The sequence below is a fragment of the Pithys albifrons genome, chromosome 10 (genome assembly GCF_047495875.1).
Source record: "Pithys albifrons albifrons isolate INPA30051 chromosome 10, PitAlb_v1, whole genome shotgun sequence".
Classification (NCBI taxonomy): domain Eukaryota; kingdom Metazoa; phylum Chordata; class Aves; order Passeriformes; family Thamnophilidae; genus Pithys; species Pithys albifrons.
Window position 1 is genome coordinate 31,069,356 of NC_092467.1, and position 16,895 is coordinate 31,086,250.

A 16,895-nucleotide genomic window follows, 5' to 3' on the forward strand; every position below is an offset into this window, starting at 1 on the left:
ACTGCAGTCTTTGAAGTCTGTGGGAGTGCTGTTAAGTTAAATGCAGATGAATTTGAATCTTATTTATGCCCTCAACCATTTCTGCTCTACCACAAGTGTGATTTGCACCTCCACGACTTTAAGGCTTTTTGTCATTTCCAAAACAGGTGAAATGAAAATAAGGTCCCGAGTGTTTTGCCAGGATGAGTATTTTGTCCCCAGTAATTCAGGCTAATGGAAACCCTAACAGGAATTAAAATATTATTTTCTTTAGCAGTACTTAGAATATGGATCTGTGTTTAAAGCTGAGCTTTTATCATCAATGGAAAAGCCAATGCTCAGTGCCAGAAGAACTGCAGTGAGATCAATTTGTAGAGTGCTGTCGAAAATGATCTCATCATTTTTGTCACTAAAATGGAACACCTGATTCACAGCCTGTCCTACTTTCTCCTTATAATGGTGTTTGGCATCTATCTGTATGGTTTTCAAGTGTCCAGGCTGGGTTACATTTAAAATGTAAACTTAATAAGCTGGGGGAAGGGTTGGCATGTTTTCCTAAGCCTGCTTCTTGTTTTTGTGATACTTGAAAACACTTTTACTTATGGACACATTTTTCTGGTGATTAATTGAAAGACCACACTTGTTTAGCTGAGCCCCTGCAGCCTGTGACTGACCACATCCCAGACTAAAGGGAGGGTGATTTCTTCCCAATGTGTAAAATGAAGCGGTTCTAAGTCCAGACAGTTTTCCATATGATTCTAATGGCAACTAAACCATGAGCTACACTATTGCCAGCTCAAAAGAGATGTGGAAGAGCAATTACTTTAATATACACTCATTCATTTTCCTGTAATAGGATATCAACATGACTTTTAAGACCACCAAAAATACTTGTTTTTTCTCTTAATGAGAGGTATCTTCAAGAAATTTACACTGAAGTCTTAGGTACTGATATCCTAAGGGTATAACAGAGGCATGAAACTGGGGGCTTTTAGGGGCCAAAAATCCTGCTTCACCTCTCACTGAGCAGGGGTTAGTGCTGCAGGAAATGTAAAGAGAAGTAGAATTAATTCAGGACAGTTCAGACCAGCTGCTAATAGAACAAATGTTTAAAAGCAGGAATTTAGTTTCACAAGCTTCACAGAGTTTGAGACAAAGTTCCTCCAAGTCCATGGAGAATTTGAGCCAGCACTTTCTTTGCCACGACTCAAACCTTTTTAAATGTATTGCACATAGTTTTCAACTAGATTGTTATTATGGGAGGCTCCTAATAGCTGATTTTTAGTATAATTTCTGTGTTTGCTTGTTTCTCGGCAGCCCAATGGTAGCAGCCAAGGCAAGGTGCACAATCCATTCCTTCCTACCCCAATGTTGCCACCACCACCTCCGCCACCAATGGCTAGGCCTGTGCCTCTGCCAGTGCCAGACACAAAACCTCCAACTACATCAACAGAAGGAGGGGCCACCTCTCCCACTTCTCCAAGTAAGTACAGACACAGCGGGATCCAAGCGCTACCGGCCGCGCGCAACCGTCGGGCGCTGCTCGGAGAGGAGCACTGGACTAGCTCTTGGGAAGCAGGAGAGCTCTGTGCTCTCCCTGTCATGGACAAAATTCTGAGCTGCCTCTGCGTTAACAGGAAAAGCATTAGCTTAAGGTTGCAGCTTTATTTTCGACTTCGTTGGCATTTCATGTAACCACGTGTGAGAGAAGTCAAGGCCAGTAGCTGAGCTGTGACACAAACCTCAGACCCCTGGGGTCTTGTTTGCTGTCAGGAGGAGACAAGTTGGTATCCCATCCCTGGAATTGTTCAAGGCCAGAGTGGATGAGGCTCTGAGCAGCTCGGTCTGCTGGAAGATGTTCCTGCCCATGGCAGGGGGATTGGAACTGGATGATCTTTAAGGTCCCTTCCAACCCAAACCATTCTATGATTCTGTGATAAGTTGGTATCTCAAGCCAGGCTTTAGGGGATAGATCCTACATGGAAGTCAGACAGCATCATCCAAAACAACACTGCTTAGACATACTGGGCTAAAGTAACAACTCATTCCAGTTTACTTCAGTTATAGTTCTTCTGGGAGTAAGTCTTCCTAGCTCAACCCAGACGTCTTTCCTTTATGCCTTGCATTTTGGGCAAGAAGTTATGGTATGTCTTAGGGCCAGGGAGAAAGCTTTAATCCTCTCTCCACCACCCACACGGCTCCCACATGCATTTTGGGAAACCACAAGTCAAATATATGAATTCCTGGATACACACTTGGGGATACCACTTTGGACTCACTCTTCTGGGAAACCAATGCAGTTCAGCTGTGTCTGATGCTTTAAAAAAAGTCTGGATGTTCGGGGAGTTAATTGTGAAATGATTTAATGAAGCTACGCTCAAACTGACATTTAAAAACAAAAGGGAAGCTTTCAGTGCTTTAATGGCAACTGTAGGGGACTTGTTCCACAGTGAAGGGAGTCCAAATAACATCCACAAACAAAAATCAATCTAATCGAAAGAGCAAATCCCTTTGCGTGCTTTTCAAGCTTATTATTTAAATGCTATATGCAACCACTGCTTGATGTCCAAAGAGGTACTCACTATTCAGACCCAGTGAAGCCTATGTTTTTAAAGCTTTATATGCTGTTCAGGAGCTTTGCACAGGTTCCAGGGGGCATTTTTAAAATCTGGGAGTTGTGAGAGGTTTGCATCGCCTTCTGCTGCACGACAGTGCACAACTGCAGACTCAGCAAGATGCTCTGGCTCGCTTGGAAATTCAAACGGGTTTTAGAATGAGACAGTCTGGTCAGATTGTGAACACGATCTTCTAGAATCAGGACTTCTTGAATTGATCAGCAGATTTTTGTTGAGAGAAGAAGTTGATTCATTCCCTCCCCTCTGCTCCTCTTTGTGACCTTAGACAAGCCCTTCCTTGTGTTATAGGGAAGTTTTGATGATTTCTGTGGGGAGATACCATCTTTCAAGTCCTATCAATGAGATTCAGCAGTGGAATCTAAAAGGTTAATGTTTAGTCATAGTTATAACCGAAGAAAGTCAGCAATGCCTTACTATTTCCTTGTCTTCAGAACCGGGAAAAACAAAACTAGGTCAGTGTGTACTTGTCATTACAGTTGTGACTCAGTTTACTGGCAGTGTCTGGTGTCGAAAAGAAAAAAATTCCCAACATCATCTTAGCAGTAATCTTAATACTTACTGTTTATGATAATGTCATTGTGTAAACAAGCTCAGTGTGTGCCTGGCCTGATTCTCAGCTGGCAGAAAAAGGGGCATTTCTCTGCTGAAGGGGCAGAACACCCATCGGTGTCGGCTGGGACTGGGCACTGGGCTCAGTGTTCAGCAGACAGCTGCCACATTAATTGGGAATGGAGGTTCTCTCAAGAACAGCCAGTTAATGGTATTTAAACAAAAGATTAGGAAAATAATTACTGTTTGTTAATTAGCTACGCTGATGTCTAAACATATAGTTCTGTACATATTCAGGCATGCATCTTCCTCTTGGTAAGGGGCTTGAACAACAGTGACTTGAGTTGTAAAGAAGCATATAATTTAATTTAGGGACAAATTTTACAGAAACGTAGATTATAGGAAACATTTTCTAAGAAAAAATAGTACATACACCAAAGACAGTGGAAATATTGGCCACATGAAGAGTAAAGCAAACTGAAGTTTGTAGTGTCTCAGCGAGGGTTTGCCAGAAGGACCCACTGGGCTCCATTCAGTGTGTCAATCAGGACCAACTCTCCATTTCCCCTGATGTTTATTTTTAACTTAACTAAATATTAGCCTTCAAATAGCAAGTGCAGATTCACCAGAGTTCCATAAAAGCCACACAAAAAGGTGTTTTCCATGGTTACGAGCTGCTGGAGCGCACCAGTTCTGGGAGTGTCGCTGGGCCATGGCTGACTGCCCTGCAGAGCTGGAGGATATTGGAAAGTCACTTATGCAACAAAGGCAGGAGTGATGTTAAATTTTGGCCAGACTCTCTCCTTAGCTGTGTGGAGGAGAATGAAGCCCCCCCCCCCCCCAACCAAGGAAATGGAGTGAAAGGGGTTGGCATTTGCTCCATTCTCCTTCCCTTTTTTGGTCTAGCAGAAAGCCCTCAGCAGAAACAAAATGCAGTCACGGCCCAACCAAAAATTGGAATATGGCCCTCCTGAGGGGTGCAGGAGCCAGGAGCAGCTGTTCAATACAGCATGGCCTCCTGGGAACGAGAGCTAAAAATCACAACAAGGTGGTTAATGATTCTCAGAGCAATAGTGAAACTCTCCAGCTGTGACATTAACCAAAACATGAACATTAGTGCTGTCCAAGGAAGGAAGAGCCCCTGGAGATGCACACCAGGGATTTGATGCTACTGGGTGGCCAGACGTGCTCTGGGAGTTGAAAATTTCAGCTGTGAATCCTGTCCTTCTGGAAAGCCAGCATTTTCCTCAGTGAGATGACACAATGGAGACGGGATTCATGAGGTTTGGGAGGGTTCATTTTTCCTCCATAAAAAGCTTTTTCAATAGAACACATCTTTGATATCAGAAGCAGTCCCAAAATTATCTTATCTCAGATCTCTTCTTGATTTTCTTTGGTTTGTAACCCTTAGCAAGCACAACACAGTATTTTCTTGAACTTGACAGTTCTGGGGTTTAATATCTCACTGCCCAAAGCAAACACCACCTCCATTACAAGCCAGCTGGGCTTTAGCACTATCAAAACTGAATTAGAACGTTAGAATTTGTGGCACTCATTCCAGTGGAGAGGTTGAGATACTGCCATCCTGTGCTCCCTGATTTTTTTAAAAGCTTTTTTAAACTAAGTGTTGTTTTCTAAGATTCACCACTCTTTGCAGCTTTAACAAACTCATTATTGGTTAATGTCCCTTTGCACAACGTAGTTTTGGTGTTTGTGTCAGGATGAGGAGAATGATCTTGTGGCTGTAGTACTGCATTCATAAGGACAAGTGGCAGGTCCTGCCCTTGGGTCACAGCAACCTCCTGGAGCCCTCCAGGCTTGGGACGGAGTGGCTGGAAAGCTGATGGGAAAAGGACTTGGGGGTGCTGGGGTCAGTGGCTGAACATGAGCCAGGTGTGCCCAGGTGGCCAAGGAAGCCAGTGGCACCTGGCCTGTACCCGCCCCAGTGTGGCCACAGTGATCATCCCCTGTGCTGGGCACTGCTGAGGCCACACCTCAAATCCAGTTGAAGGACATTGAGGAGCTGAAGGGGCTGAAGCGTGTCCAGAGAAGGCAATGGAGCTGGGGAAGGGGCTGAAGTGTGTCCAGAGAAGGCAATGGAGCTGGGGAAGGGGCTGAAGCATGTCCAGAGAAGGCAATGGAGCTGGGGAAGGGGCTGGAGCCACAGAAGCAACTGTGGGAGCTCAGCCTGAAGAAACAGGGGCTCAGGGGGGACCTTCTCGCTCTCTGCAACTCCCTGACAGGAGGTTAGAGCCAGGTGGGGGATCTGCTCCCAGGGAACAAGGGATAGGGTTAGAGGAAATGGCCTCAAGTTGCACAGGGGAGGTTTAGATTGAATACAGGGGAAAAATTCTTCACAGGAAGAGTAGTCAGGCATTGGAACAGGGGCAGTGGTGGAGTCCTCTACCCTGGAGGGATTTAAAATACATGTGGGCATGACACCTGGGGACATGATTTAGTGGTGGACTTGGCAGTGCTGAGTTAGCAGTTGGACTTAATGATCTTAAAGGTCTTTTCCAACCTAAACAATTCCATGATTTTGTAATGATATTGGATTTCTCTCCCTTTCTTTGCTGTGCATTGACTGAGCATCCCCTGGGCAAGCCATTTTAGCTTTCTGTTTGCTCCTTTCCCCATCCATAAAAGAGAGAGTGATGGTTGTATCATTTAATGTGCTGAAATTTGCACTCCCTCTCAGATCTTCACCTGCAGAATGCACTGCAGGGGGAATTGCTGTGTTGCACCACGTTCCTCCAGTTAATTCTCTCGCTACAGCTCCACAACAGCTACACTGACTTCTGGTCCCTTGAGAAACAGGACAACTCTTCATAGCAAACACATGTACCTGTCATCTTGGTCTGTAAAACAGAGACCTGTTGGTACACTGGGTCATCACTCACCCAAATCATCTTTACCAACCAAAAGTGAATCCTTTTAATCCAGAACTGAATGATAAACTACACACTTCTATACTTAATAGCAATTATTTCAGGAAAGTGTATTTTAAATTACCATTTTCCTACTGCAGGCAACTTTAAAATACATGACATTCCCAAAATGTTTGTTTGTCTTGTCTTTCATACAATTTCTTGCCATTTTGGCTAAATATCAAAGCTGTCTGTGTGAGCAAATGTTCTTTCTCTGCCAGCTCCTGTTTTGCTTGTTCCTGAAGTGAAGCATCATAGCAAATTTGTGGCATCACATTCATTTCCTTGGCTATGGGCTAGGATGTTGCAGGCAATCCTTAGTGGATTCCAGTAGCAGAAAGGCCAAGCTGGGCAGGAAGATGTTTCTATTCATGCCCAATGGGACAGATACCAACTGGTGTAAACTAGTGTAGGTCTGTGCTATTCCCATGGGGCAAAGCTGACAAGATCTGCAGAAGATCTGCCTGAGAGACCTGGCTCTTGTTCCTTGTTCCTTTCCATGCTTTGGCTTTTCCCAAACTGGAGTTTGAAGACCCCACTATAGGCTTGTCTTGTATGTTTGCTATAACAGAGCAGGAGCCAGCTTTAATTTGTGAGAGCTGTTTGCCCCATCCTAATCTCAGAGCAGAGTCTGGGGATCAGATTTATCCACCTGTGTGTCAAACAAGAGTATTTATATGATGACAATAAGATACAGAAGCTGTGTTGGGCATGGTCTAAGCAACACTTGGTGTGACTCTCTTTTCTAACAGGAGTCTCTGCTGATGTGCATTCCATGCAAACTTAATATTCCGAGCCAAAATGGCTCCTTACAGTCCACAAACAACTCAGGATATTTTACAGGGAAATGGAACTTAGCACCTTGGGAGAGTGCAGTGTAAATCCTCTGCATCCATGTAGTTTTGGTGCCCTTTCCTGCTTGGCTCTGGCAGTGCAGTTGTGTGACCTTAAGGAAATACCAAGCTGACATCCGAGTATTTTCAGAAAGCAAGTTAAACATCGTTTGGATCAGAAGAAAGGTATACATAGCAACTCACCCAGCAAGCTTGGAGGGGACTTTTGTGCATATTACAGAGTTTTCAAATGCTTTCGAATTTTTGTTTGAACTGAGAAGCCATTTAAGTCAGCGTTCTGCTGGTTTGCCTTTGATTTTCTACCAAATATCACAGCAAAAGTATCTGCCCACGGGGAACTGTAAACAAGATCTTGAGTTCCTTCCCTTCTGAGTGGAACTTACCTGCTCCAAGGGATTAAATGGCCTCTCCACTCAATCTGCTTCCTTAAAAGTAGACCAGAAGAACCAAACAACAGATGTTTGATTTTTGAGCTCTAACTTAATTTTCCTCACTGCAGAAGGAATTTTTAGTCTTGCACAACATTAGTTCATTACTTAGTTAAAAAAAAAAAAACACCTCAGCATAAAACAGTAAAGAAGAATGTTAATACCTGGCACTAGCTGCAAAGAGATACCCTGTGCAAATTATGTGGCTTCTTTGAATTATAAGCAAATTTACATGGTAAAAAGGTGAGGAGAAAACCTCAGCAGATCTACACAGTTCATTTCTTCCTTGATTTGCAGGTAGGAGTAACACCCACTGTACCTGTTCATACCCTTAAGCTGCACCACAATTTGCAAAACCATCTCAGAAAGATGAATTAGTCCTCTTAAAAATTCCTTTAAAATTAATGGGAAGGAGAGGTGTTTCCTGTACGACTTTTGCAAGTGTTAGCTTCTTCAAGAGAAAAGCTCACCCCACCAGAAACAAGTGAGAAGAATTCATTCTCAGAAGCCAGGAGTGCCTTATCTCCCTCATATCAGTAGGAAATGAAGATATGCAGTACCTGGGGTGATTTCAGGGAGTGCTTCTTGAGAAAGGGAAGCTGTCTGATGTCATTGTAAGAACTGGGAGGCATAATGAGATGTTTGTGAGACTGGGGTAGACAGGGAAGGGAAGGATGTGGGTCTGAGTGCTCCCAGCCTTGGGAACTCCTCACCCAAGGGCTTTGTGGGATGCAGAAGGTTCTCATGGGTTGAAGGGCAGAGTGGGCATTCACCAGTGAGAAATCCCTTGAGGGCCATTAAATACAGGGAGTCCCTGAGCTGAAAATAATCAGAGGTGGGAAAGAAGAGGAGAAGGTAGATGTGTGACCTGTTTTGGCAGTTCCCTGAGTATCTGCTTGTGGTCTGTGGGAGAGATGACAGTGGGTAAGGTGGAGCATTGGGCTGGTTCAGCGTGGCCTTACACCAAAGTCTCCTCCAATGTAATCCCTGTTCACCAAACATTTGCCTTCAGAAAGGCCACAGAGTTTCCTCTACACAACCAACTCAGTGTCTTCTCCGACTCTTAACTTGCTTTATTTTTCTGTCTCATGGAGGCCTGAATATTATATTTATCCTGACTGGGATTTGGCAACTTACTTTCCTTTTAACGTTTTTTGTTTCTCCATTGGATAGTTAGATTGTCTGGGGATTTTATTCAGCAGAATGCATTCCCATAAATATATTTAAAATAGACAGGATCCCTGTTTGTATTAAGGCATCTATTTGAGTTGTTTGAATTTAGATCTAAACATGCAAAAAACTGAAGAAGGCAGAAAATTGCGTGGGGGGGTTTCAAGTGAGAGGAAGAGTAAAAATGCACTGAAAGCTTTTGGATGTGGAAGTACGTGGCATTGTGGACAGTTGCAGTGGAGAATGTAATGCAACAATAAAATCATTAAAGTACTTCAAGTTTGGAAGTAATCTTGGGTTCTTGGCTTGCATTGCATTTAATAGCTTTACATTTATGGGAGCTGCTCCAGTTTTTAAAGGCAGCTTCAGCCTTCAGACTGATTGCACTTACCACCCCAGTGAAACTGCAACCCATTAATTTTTTACCGAAAGGATCTTCCTAGTTTGTCAAACACATCAAGTGAACATTTTAGAGAGTGCAGACCGCAGCAGTATGAAAACCAAAACTTTATATCGAGAGAGAGAATGCTGGATTAGCATGAAATAATGGTCTGGTTCTGTTAATAGGCACTTGGGTAAATTCACTGCTATACAAAACTCTGCTTAAAATAGAGATACCAGATATTAGAGTGAAAACAGTCAGGACCTGCAGAAGTCTCCTGTGCCAGCCCATCATGGAAAGGCCTCCAGTGGTTCTCCTTCAGGCTGGAGAGCTGCACAGGTGGCCCAGCACACCTTTCCCTGAGCCCACATTGTGGCCATCCCCTCTCCCAGCAGCCCAGTCCCCTCCGTGTTTATATCCCCGCCATTAAGCCCAAACCTTTCCAGTGTCTAAAACCAAACTCTCGCTCTCTAAAACGTTCGCACATTTCTATGTTAAACATCTGCTTAGGTGGCTCTGAGACAGTGTGTTTTGGTGTTGTTCGTGTGCAATCTAGTGCCGCTTCCTCAACGCATGTGTCCCTTCCCTTCACAGCCTACTCGACACCCAGCACCTCCCCCGCAAACCGATTCGTCAGTGTTGGACCACGGGATCCAAGCTTTGTAAATATCCCTCAACAGACTCAGGTGGGCCGCTTTCGACTTCTCTGTATGCCTGCAGCCTCTTCTCCTCCTCCAGTGTCCTCTAACGTGTCCCCGCGGAGCAGCTGCATTGCCGCTGTCACTTCACCCACATGGTCTCAGTAACTACACTGAAATGTCACTTGCAGTTTGTTTGTCTGTTGTGTTTTTTTTGGGCTTGTGTAGCAATAACGCTGCTTTCGTAACTGGAAAGATCTCTCCTGCTTTCTAAGATATTGGCTTCCAGCGCGCAGTTGTTTCCGCTCTAGGACTGGGGTTTCAAAGAATTTGGCTCCAACCTGCTCCCCAGGCACGCTGTTTAATTGCATTTAGATTAGATGGTAGGAAGAAATCCTTCCCTGTGAGGGTGGGCAGGCCCTGGCACAGGGTGCCCAGAGAAGCTGTAGCTGCCCCATCCCTGGGAGTGTCCAAGGCCAGGTTGGACAGGGCTTGGAGCACCCTGGGCTGGTGGAAGGTGTCTCTGCCCATGGCAGGGGGGTTGGAACATGGTGATCTCTGGGGTCCTGTCCAACCCCAACCAGCCTGGCATATGCAAAAGAGAAAAACCCATCAGGTACCAGTGCACTGTATTCCTCCACCACAACAGGACACTGCTCCGGTGACTTCCACGGAAAAAATACTCAAATTCCTGGCTGGCCATTTTCATGGTGGGCTTTGAGCGAGCAGGAGATTTTGTAATTGTGAGCACATCTGTTTCCTTACACAAAGAGAAAAAAGTCTAGTTGAGGCAGGCCTATAAAGCTGGGTTAGCTGAATTCATAGTCCTGCTATGGTCAAATCAGAAGCTCAAGTAAACATTTGTGTTTCTTTAGGAGAAGGACGAGGTTTAAATGTGCTTTTTCCAAGCTGTATCAAATTCCCAGGGTCGATTAAGAAAATAGTTGTTGGCAGTTTTGTTAGCAGCTAATTTGAGCCAGATGTTGAAAAAATTAAGTCTGTGCTTAATATCACGTTATCATGGGGGGGAAGGTATAAAAAGTGAGCAGAGCCAGTGCTTTAGGACAACTATAGGTTGAAGTGATTGCTTGACTATGTTACAATTCTTTTAAAGGTCAGTGGCACAAAATATTTGTAATTTTGTTTTGAGCTGGTTGCAATGACTGAAAAGTAATAATTCAAGTAACTAGAAAACTGAAGAGTATTACCCTTAACTCTTGTAAGTTCTTTCAAATCATTTATAGGCATCTGAATAATTAGTGTACAGATTAATGGGTGTCACATGCCACAGTAGATGCACGAAGACAGACTCTTCATTGTGATGGCTTCAGCACCTTTGCTGTCACTGAAACACAAGTCAGTCATTCCCAAAGACGTTCAGTTTGCAGGGCTGCAACCAGCTGCCTGTGAACACAGCGCATTTTCTTGCTGTCTGCTCTTTGTGTACAATTTGTTAGGGACTTTAGTTTATAGCTCTGTGCACAGCACAGGTTAAACTACATCGAATCTCAAACCTTCTCTGCATTAAACAGGGTCACAGAAAGTACAGCAGCAATGCAGAGAGGGCTTTAACCCATCAGATTCTGGGGGGTTTTCTCGTGCCTTAACAAAACACAGACTGCACCCCACTTTTCAAGCCTCTTCCTTTATTTGGTTTACGTATGTGACAAGTTTTCCCACACCTTCACATTTAAAGCATATTCCTCCTGTCACTTTGGAAATAACTGGAATAGGCAGGAATATACTGCAGTGGGGAAACAGGACTGTTAAAGTACACTCCTAAAGTCCTTAAGCATTTGGTCTTTTCCTTCATAGCTCTGGAAACCTGAAACCCTTTGGAGAATGCAACTTACCTTCTCCAGAAGACTTGAAAAACTACTAGTTGGTAAATTGATTATGTAGTAAGACACGAGAGTATTCAGCCTCCAAAAATATTTAAAACTTCTTTGCATCCTGCAGCCTGTTTCCCGATAAGTTTGTTGACTGTAAACTTTTATCCTCCTTATTTATGACTTAAATCATTTTAAAGTGCTCTAGCGTTACTTTAAGTGCTTCCCTGTAATGCAGCATAGTGAATAACAATGCTGTACAGTGAAAAACAATACTCAAGCAGAGCTTTCAATTAAAGTCTAACATGCTGCAGTGGAGAAGGAGACTGACTCCCAGCCCCTCTGACTCCAGCAGCATCTCCGTGCTTCTATGCATCATTACACCACCACAACCCACTTGATACTAAATATATAATTTATCAGCAAAACTCACTACTTATTCATGAAAGAACTCTGAAGTTGACTGTGCTTTGAGTCAGAGAAGTGAGGTAAAAATGCTAACTGCAATGATTTGGGATTTACGTAGCTTTCCTCTAAACAAAGATGGGCTTTTGTGTGTTTTTTGCAGGGCATTAGTGTATAGGATGATCACTTAGGATATATTCAAAATGAAAATGTAAAAGCACATAGGACTGGGTTATTAAAAGCAGCTGGGGTGGCTGCTTTCCATCAGGATCTTTATAGTACATTCAGAGTCAGGCTAATATATATGGGTCCTGAGGACCACTAACTGCCAGGGACACAGCTCCCTGAGACAGGAGGAAGCAGGGAACACTGAGCTTCTGGAAGTCAAGCCTAAAGATAAGGGTTAAGCAACTCTTTACTGCTGGAACAATAAAATAAAATGAAAACTGTATCTGAACATCTGCTTTTTAAAAATTAGTGTCCAGCTACAAGCTGTAAGACAATATTATGGTCAGCTGTGGTGGCTCTGATGTTCTCTTCCAGTTGGAACATTGGACTACAGACAGTAGTTACACATCATCAGCATTAGTCTTCAAATGGTGCAAAAGTGGGTCCGTGCACAGGGATGTGGCAGCCACATCCAGCAGAAGTCACAGTTCCCATACATGGGCATTCATAGAACATTGGAATAAAATCCCAGACAACTGTACAACAGCATGGCTGGGTTGGAGCAAAGATCATTCTGTCCTGGGCTGGTTTTAAACAACCAAACCCAGAACATGCCTTTCTTAATGGGTATTAGAAAAATTAATAGCAGATTCCCATTAGCAGTGTGTTCTGATTTATGTCACGTTCCGTCACATATAATCCCTTCAAGGAATCTTATAGAATTTATAGAATATTTATAGGATATTTATAAAAAAGCCATCTTCCTATGTCAACAAAGGTTGTAGCAGGATGACCACTCCATGACAGAAGAGACCAGGAAATAAACTGCTTTAAGTCAGTAGTCCTGGTTCAGTAGCAAAAGCCCCCAAAGGGCTGTTGGCTTTGTCTGGTTTTAGCAGCTTCCAAACTTTTCAGATGGTTTGTTTTTCCATACATTGCTTACCCCATCCATCACTCTGCCACTCCACTCACCACAAAATTGTCCTATCTGGGGGGGTTATTTGAATCTAAATTTCTCTTTGAGCTATTAGGAGCAACACTTGACTTGGCATCCTCTGTGTACGTTGACAAAAAGACACAGGTGTTGTAACCTTTGCTTGATAAATCATTTACTTTTGCTACTTGACTCGCAAGCAGTATGGGAGCATTGGCTTTTTAACTGCCTTTTCCATATGCAAATCAGAAATACAGTATGCCTGGGGTACACAGGCTTTAGTTTCAAAAGCAGGTTGGTCTGGATACCTCATGACTAAGTAATAGATACGTCTCTCGTATTGCCAAGGACTCGTAATAAGGAGAGTGGTAGAGGGATGGGAAAGTACCATCACATTAATTAGGGACGAGCCTCTCGGTAGCAACAATGCTAATAAAGAGTTCTGAATTTTGGGGTGTTTTTTTACTAAAATTACTAGTGAGACATGGGCTATGGGAATGCTAAACCAGCGGCCTGCTCCCTGTGACCAGAGTTTATGCTGTCACTTGTCATTCGAAATGCTCTTTGCTGATCTCTAATGCCCTGGAGTACGAAATTCCTTTAGGGATCAGTGTGCTGAAGTTCCACTTCACACTTAACATTGTTTACTAGGCTGAGTGCTGTTTGCCACCTACTTACCACCCCACATCTTCCTGGAAATTGTACTTGGGATGCTAAAAACAGCTCCTGAGAAACACATGCCTGCTCCATCTAATCGCTCCTACCTGCCAGTAGCCAAGTGCCTTACTCAGGGAGGTTACGAGGATGCAGGGAACACAAACTGCCTCCCACTGCAGGCACCAGGCAGAGGGTCAACCATTTCACCACCTGTGAGAAACTAAATGGAGAGAATGTGAATCCTGTACCCCCGACCAGCTGTTTCAGGAAAAATCCCTCTCTAATGTAAACACGCTTTATATCAGGTCCATCCCGGGTAGTTTCTAAAACTTAGTTAAGCACAAACCCAAATATTTATTCCCATACCTTTCTGTGTGGACAGATAAAACTGATTTCTAGAAGAACAGAAGTAGAAACTCATCCTGCTTCTGCCTTTGCATGATCCTAAAGCACAGTCAGATCATGGACAATAAGCCAAGGTGTTTTCATGCTTTCCCTGGTGAGGCCCTAAAGCCACCCAGCTACAACAGAGCTGTAGAGAGAGCTCATGCTTTATAACACAAAACAACTGAAACAAAAGGCCTGTAACTTGCTTAGAACATTGAGACAAAGTTTAAGAAAAACCCCAAAAGTCAAACATGCTTATCTAGGCAGTAAAATGACAGGTATGGGAACCAGCAAGCTCAGCACAACAGCCTTATAAAGACCAGGTACAGAAATGCACCCTGTGAAACACATCTTAAAAAGAGCAACAGTAAGTTAGGGGGGAAATTACTGAAGTTTAGCAAAATGTTTATAGTACAAGAAAATTGCTAACTCCTTTAGATCTGGTCCTGCTCCCTGCCTTTCCCAAATTAGACAGCGGTGTCTTTGTAGCTTCTCCTTTTAGGCTTTTATTTATCTCTGAAAAACCACTGCATGCCTCAGGTGCATACACAAACCTAATTGTACAATTACTTTCTTTCTGAGAAACAAGGCAAAGCTGTTTTACTTCCCCACAAGCCTTTTAGAAAGCGAACTGCAACCTGCAATTTTTCACTAGCAGCACTTTAAAACAAAGGGCACAAGGGAAAAAATGAGCTGGATGCTGTGTCCTGTAGGATGGTAGATGTGAGCTCTGTCAGACCTGGGAGGGAGGCAAATTCCAGAGTCCATGGTCTGTCTGTGAGAATGGTCAGTCCCTGCTGCCGGGACACTGGATTTGGGGGAGTGTGGTGCAGGTGATGCCCCTCACCAGCCAGAGGCAGGGAAGCAGCCTGGCAGGTAGCAGCCCCCAAAGTGCATAGGATCCATAGATCCAAGTCAGCACCTTGCCTGGGAAGCTGATGCAGTCCCTGCAGCGCCGTCGCTCCTGCAGCTGAAACCACAGAGCTGCTTTGTGCCCAGGTTCCATTGCCACCCTATGGAAGAAAGAAACCAGTGCACACATTTTTCTTTGGACAAATCAAACATGTGCCTTGCTTCACGGGGATTTTCCATCTCTGCCTCTCTCTGAGCCCCTGCCACTGTGCCGTGCCCTTTGTCCCCTCGGAAGGGGACACCAAACCGCCAGCCTCACGTGCCCTCATGTCTGTGTGCCTTACTAATAAACTCCACAGGCTGCCTGGCCTTTCTGCCTCTGCACCCTGCTCTCTTGCTCCCCTTTCCCAGAGCCCAGGAATTGCACTGGTCAGGCAGGCAGGACTTGCTGGCCCTGGGGAGGCAGGGGAAAGTCAGAATTTTGTGGCATTGCAGTGTGTTAACAGCTGAGCCACCACCTCCCTCCACACATGGGGCACAGCAGGTTTGGGAAACATGTGAGGGGTGGAGATGGCTCATACGTGGCAGAGAACATGAGAGGCTGAAGGAATAAGATGAGGCCTTTTATTCTGGGGGCGCTGAGCAGAACTGTTTATAAGCCAGGTCAGCACTACTTGTTTGCTCAGAGGACTGGCCCTCCTCAGGATCAGAATCCTCATCCTCAAAGCTGAACACACCACTTGTGTCTGAGTGTGAACGGAGATGAAAAACACTAATTTGGAAATATTTGTTTGAGTCAGCCCCCTGAGAATTCCATATTCCATACAGTAACCTCCCTAGGCCAGTCCATGTGACCAGCATCAGCTGCATAGCAGTTTCAAGCAGAGACTTGACCCCCTTTCCTTCTCTTGGCCCATCCAGCAAACGTAGTGGCAGGTTCAGAACACCAATTCCATGCAGGAATAACATCTCTACTGGGTAAAGAAGAGAAATTTGCAGAGATTAGATATAAAGCCACAATTTTGGGGTTTGGGGCTGCTACTTTCTAGAGCTGCTGAGGTTAGAGGGATCACCCTGCTCCCAAGCCCTGCAGGGATCTGTGGACTTTCCCATACTGGCAAAGGGAAGAAAGAGCTGCTCTCCTCCAACACCTGGAGGCTTGAGCCCTCTTATGATCACTGCAAGTTTTGATCTCTGTCCAAAAAGTGTTTTGCTGTTGAACCAGTGGCATCAAGCTACTGACACCTGACCTGAATGTTGGTGCTGTCTCTCATCTTCCACCCAGGAAGCAGTGATAGTGGCCTGACCTTGAGGGTGACCTGGAGAGGGCTCTAAAAATGTACTACAACTCTAGAGAGAGTATGCACAGAAAATGAACTGTCAGACTCCATCAAGCATCAGCAGGTCACAGACCCTGGGAGGCTGAAAGATCTTGCCTTTGCTTTGTATTGGGCCATATTAAATTGCTCTTCTCTTTGGCTGAAATTAGTCAAGGAAATGTGGGCTGAATCCTTTGCTGAGCTTAAGTTGAGATGTTTCCACCATGATGGGAGCAAAGAGCCAGCGTGTGGTTGTGGTGCTTTTGATGTGCCCCAATCACAGAGCAGTTCTGTGGCCACACATCCTCAGAGCAGTGTTAATGTGCTGCTCTGATCACCATTGCTAATGACAGTCCAGAGTGTGCTCCACAGACAGCAGGTACAAAGGTGACCACAAATGAGGGTCACTCCCCTCCCCTTCCCTCCTGCTCATCTGGGGCACAGAGCCCATTTAATTGAGCTCTCTCGCAGAGGGACACTATGGAATTCCACTCTCAGATCAGCTCTTAAAAAGCAGCTGAGAACAGCACACCTTTTCAAGAAGAAAGCACATATTGCACTGTAAAGGTAAAGATTCACAGAAAACTTCCCAGTACCATCGTGTGGCCGTATCTTCAAAGTAGGATGGAGCCAAATCAGTCCCAAAATGACTGGGTTAGTCCTCAGCAGGGGAGATCCTTGTTCCTGGGCTTTTTCCTCCCCCTCCTTGCAGGCTCCAGTGAACAGTGCAGACTCTTTTTTGGATATTAATACTCAGCATCCTATTTCTAATAGATTTAGC

At 44.5% G+C, this 16,895-nt stretch overlaps 1 protein-coding gene across 12 annotated transcripts in view; it reads left to right on the top strand.

Moving 5' to 3' along the window:
• Window positions 1–16,895, top strand: part of NFIA (nuclear factor I A) — a 251,910-nt gene that overhangs the window by 212,011 nt on the left and 23,004 nt on the right. For 9 of the 12 annotated variants that reach the window (XM_071565007.1, XM_071565010.1, XM_071565006.1 and 6 more), the window contains 2 exons: window positions 1,297–1,462; window positions 9,520–9,611. In XM_071565007.1, coding sequence (XP_071421108.1) covers window positions 1,297–1,462; window positions 9,520–9,611 — 258 coding nt within the window. The remainder of the gene's footprint in view (window positions 1–1,296; window positions 1,463–9,519; window positions 9,612–16,895) is intronic. The other 3 variants (XM_071565009.1, XM_071565014.1, XM_071565018.1) reach the window with 1 other exon arrangement.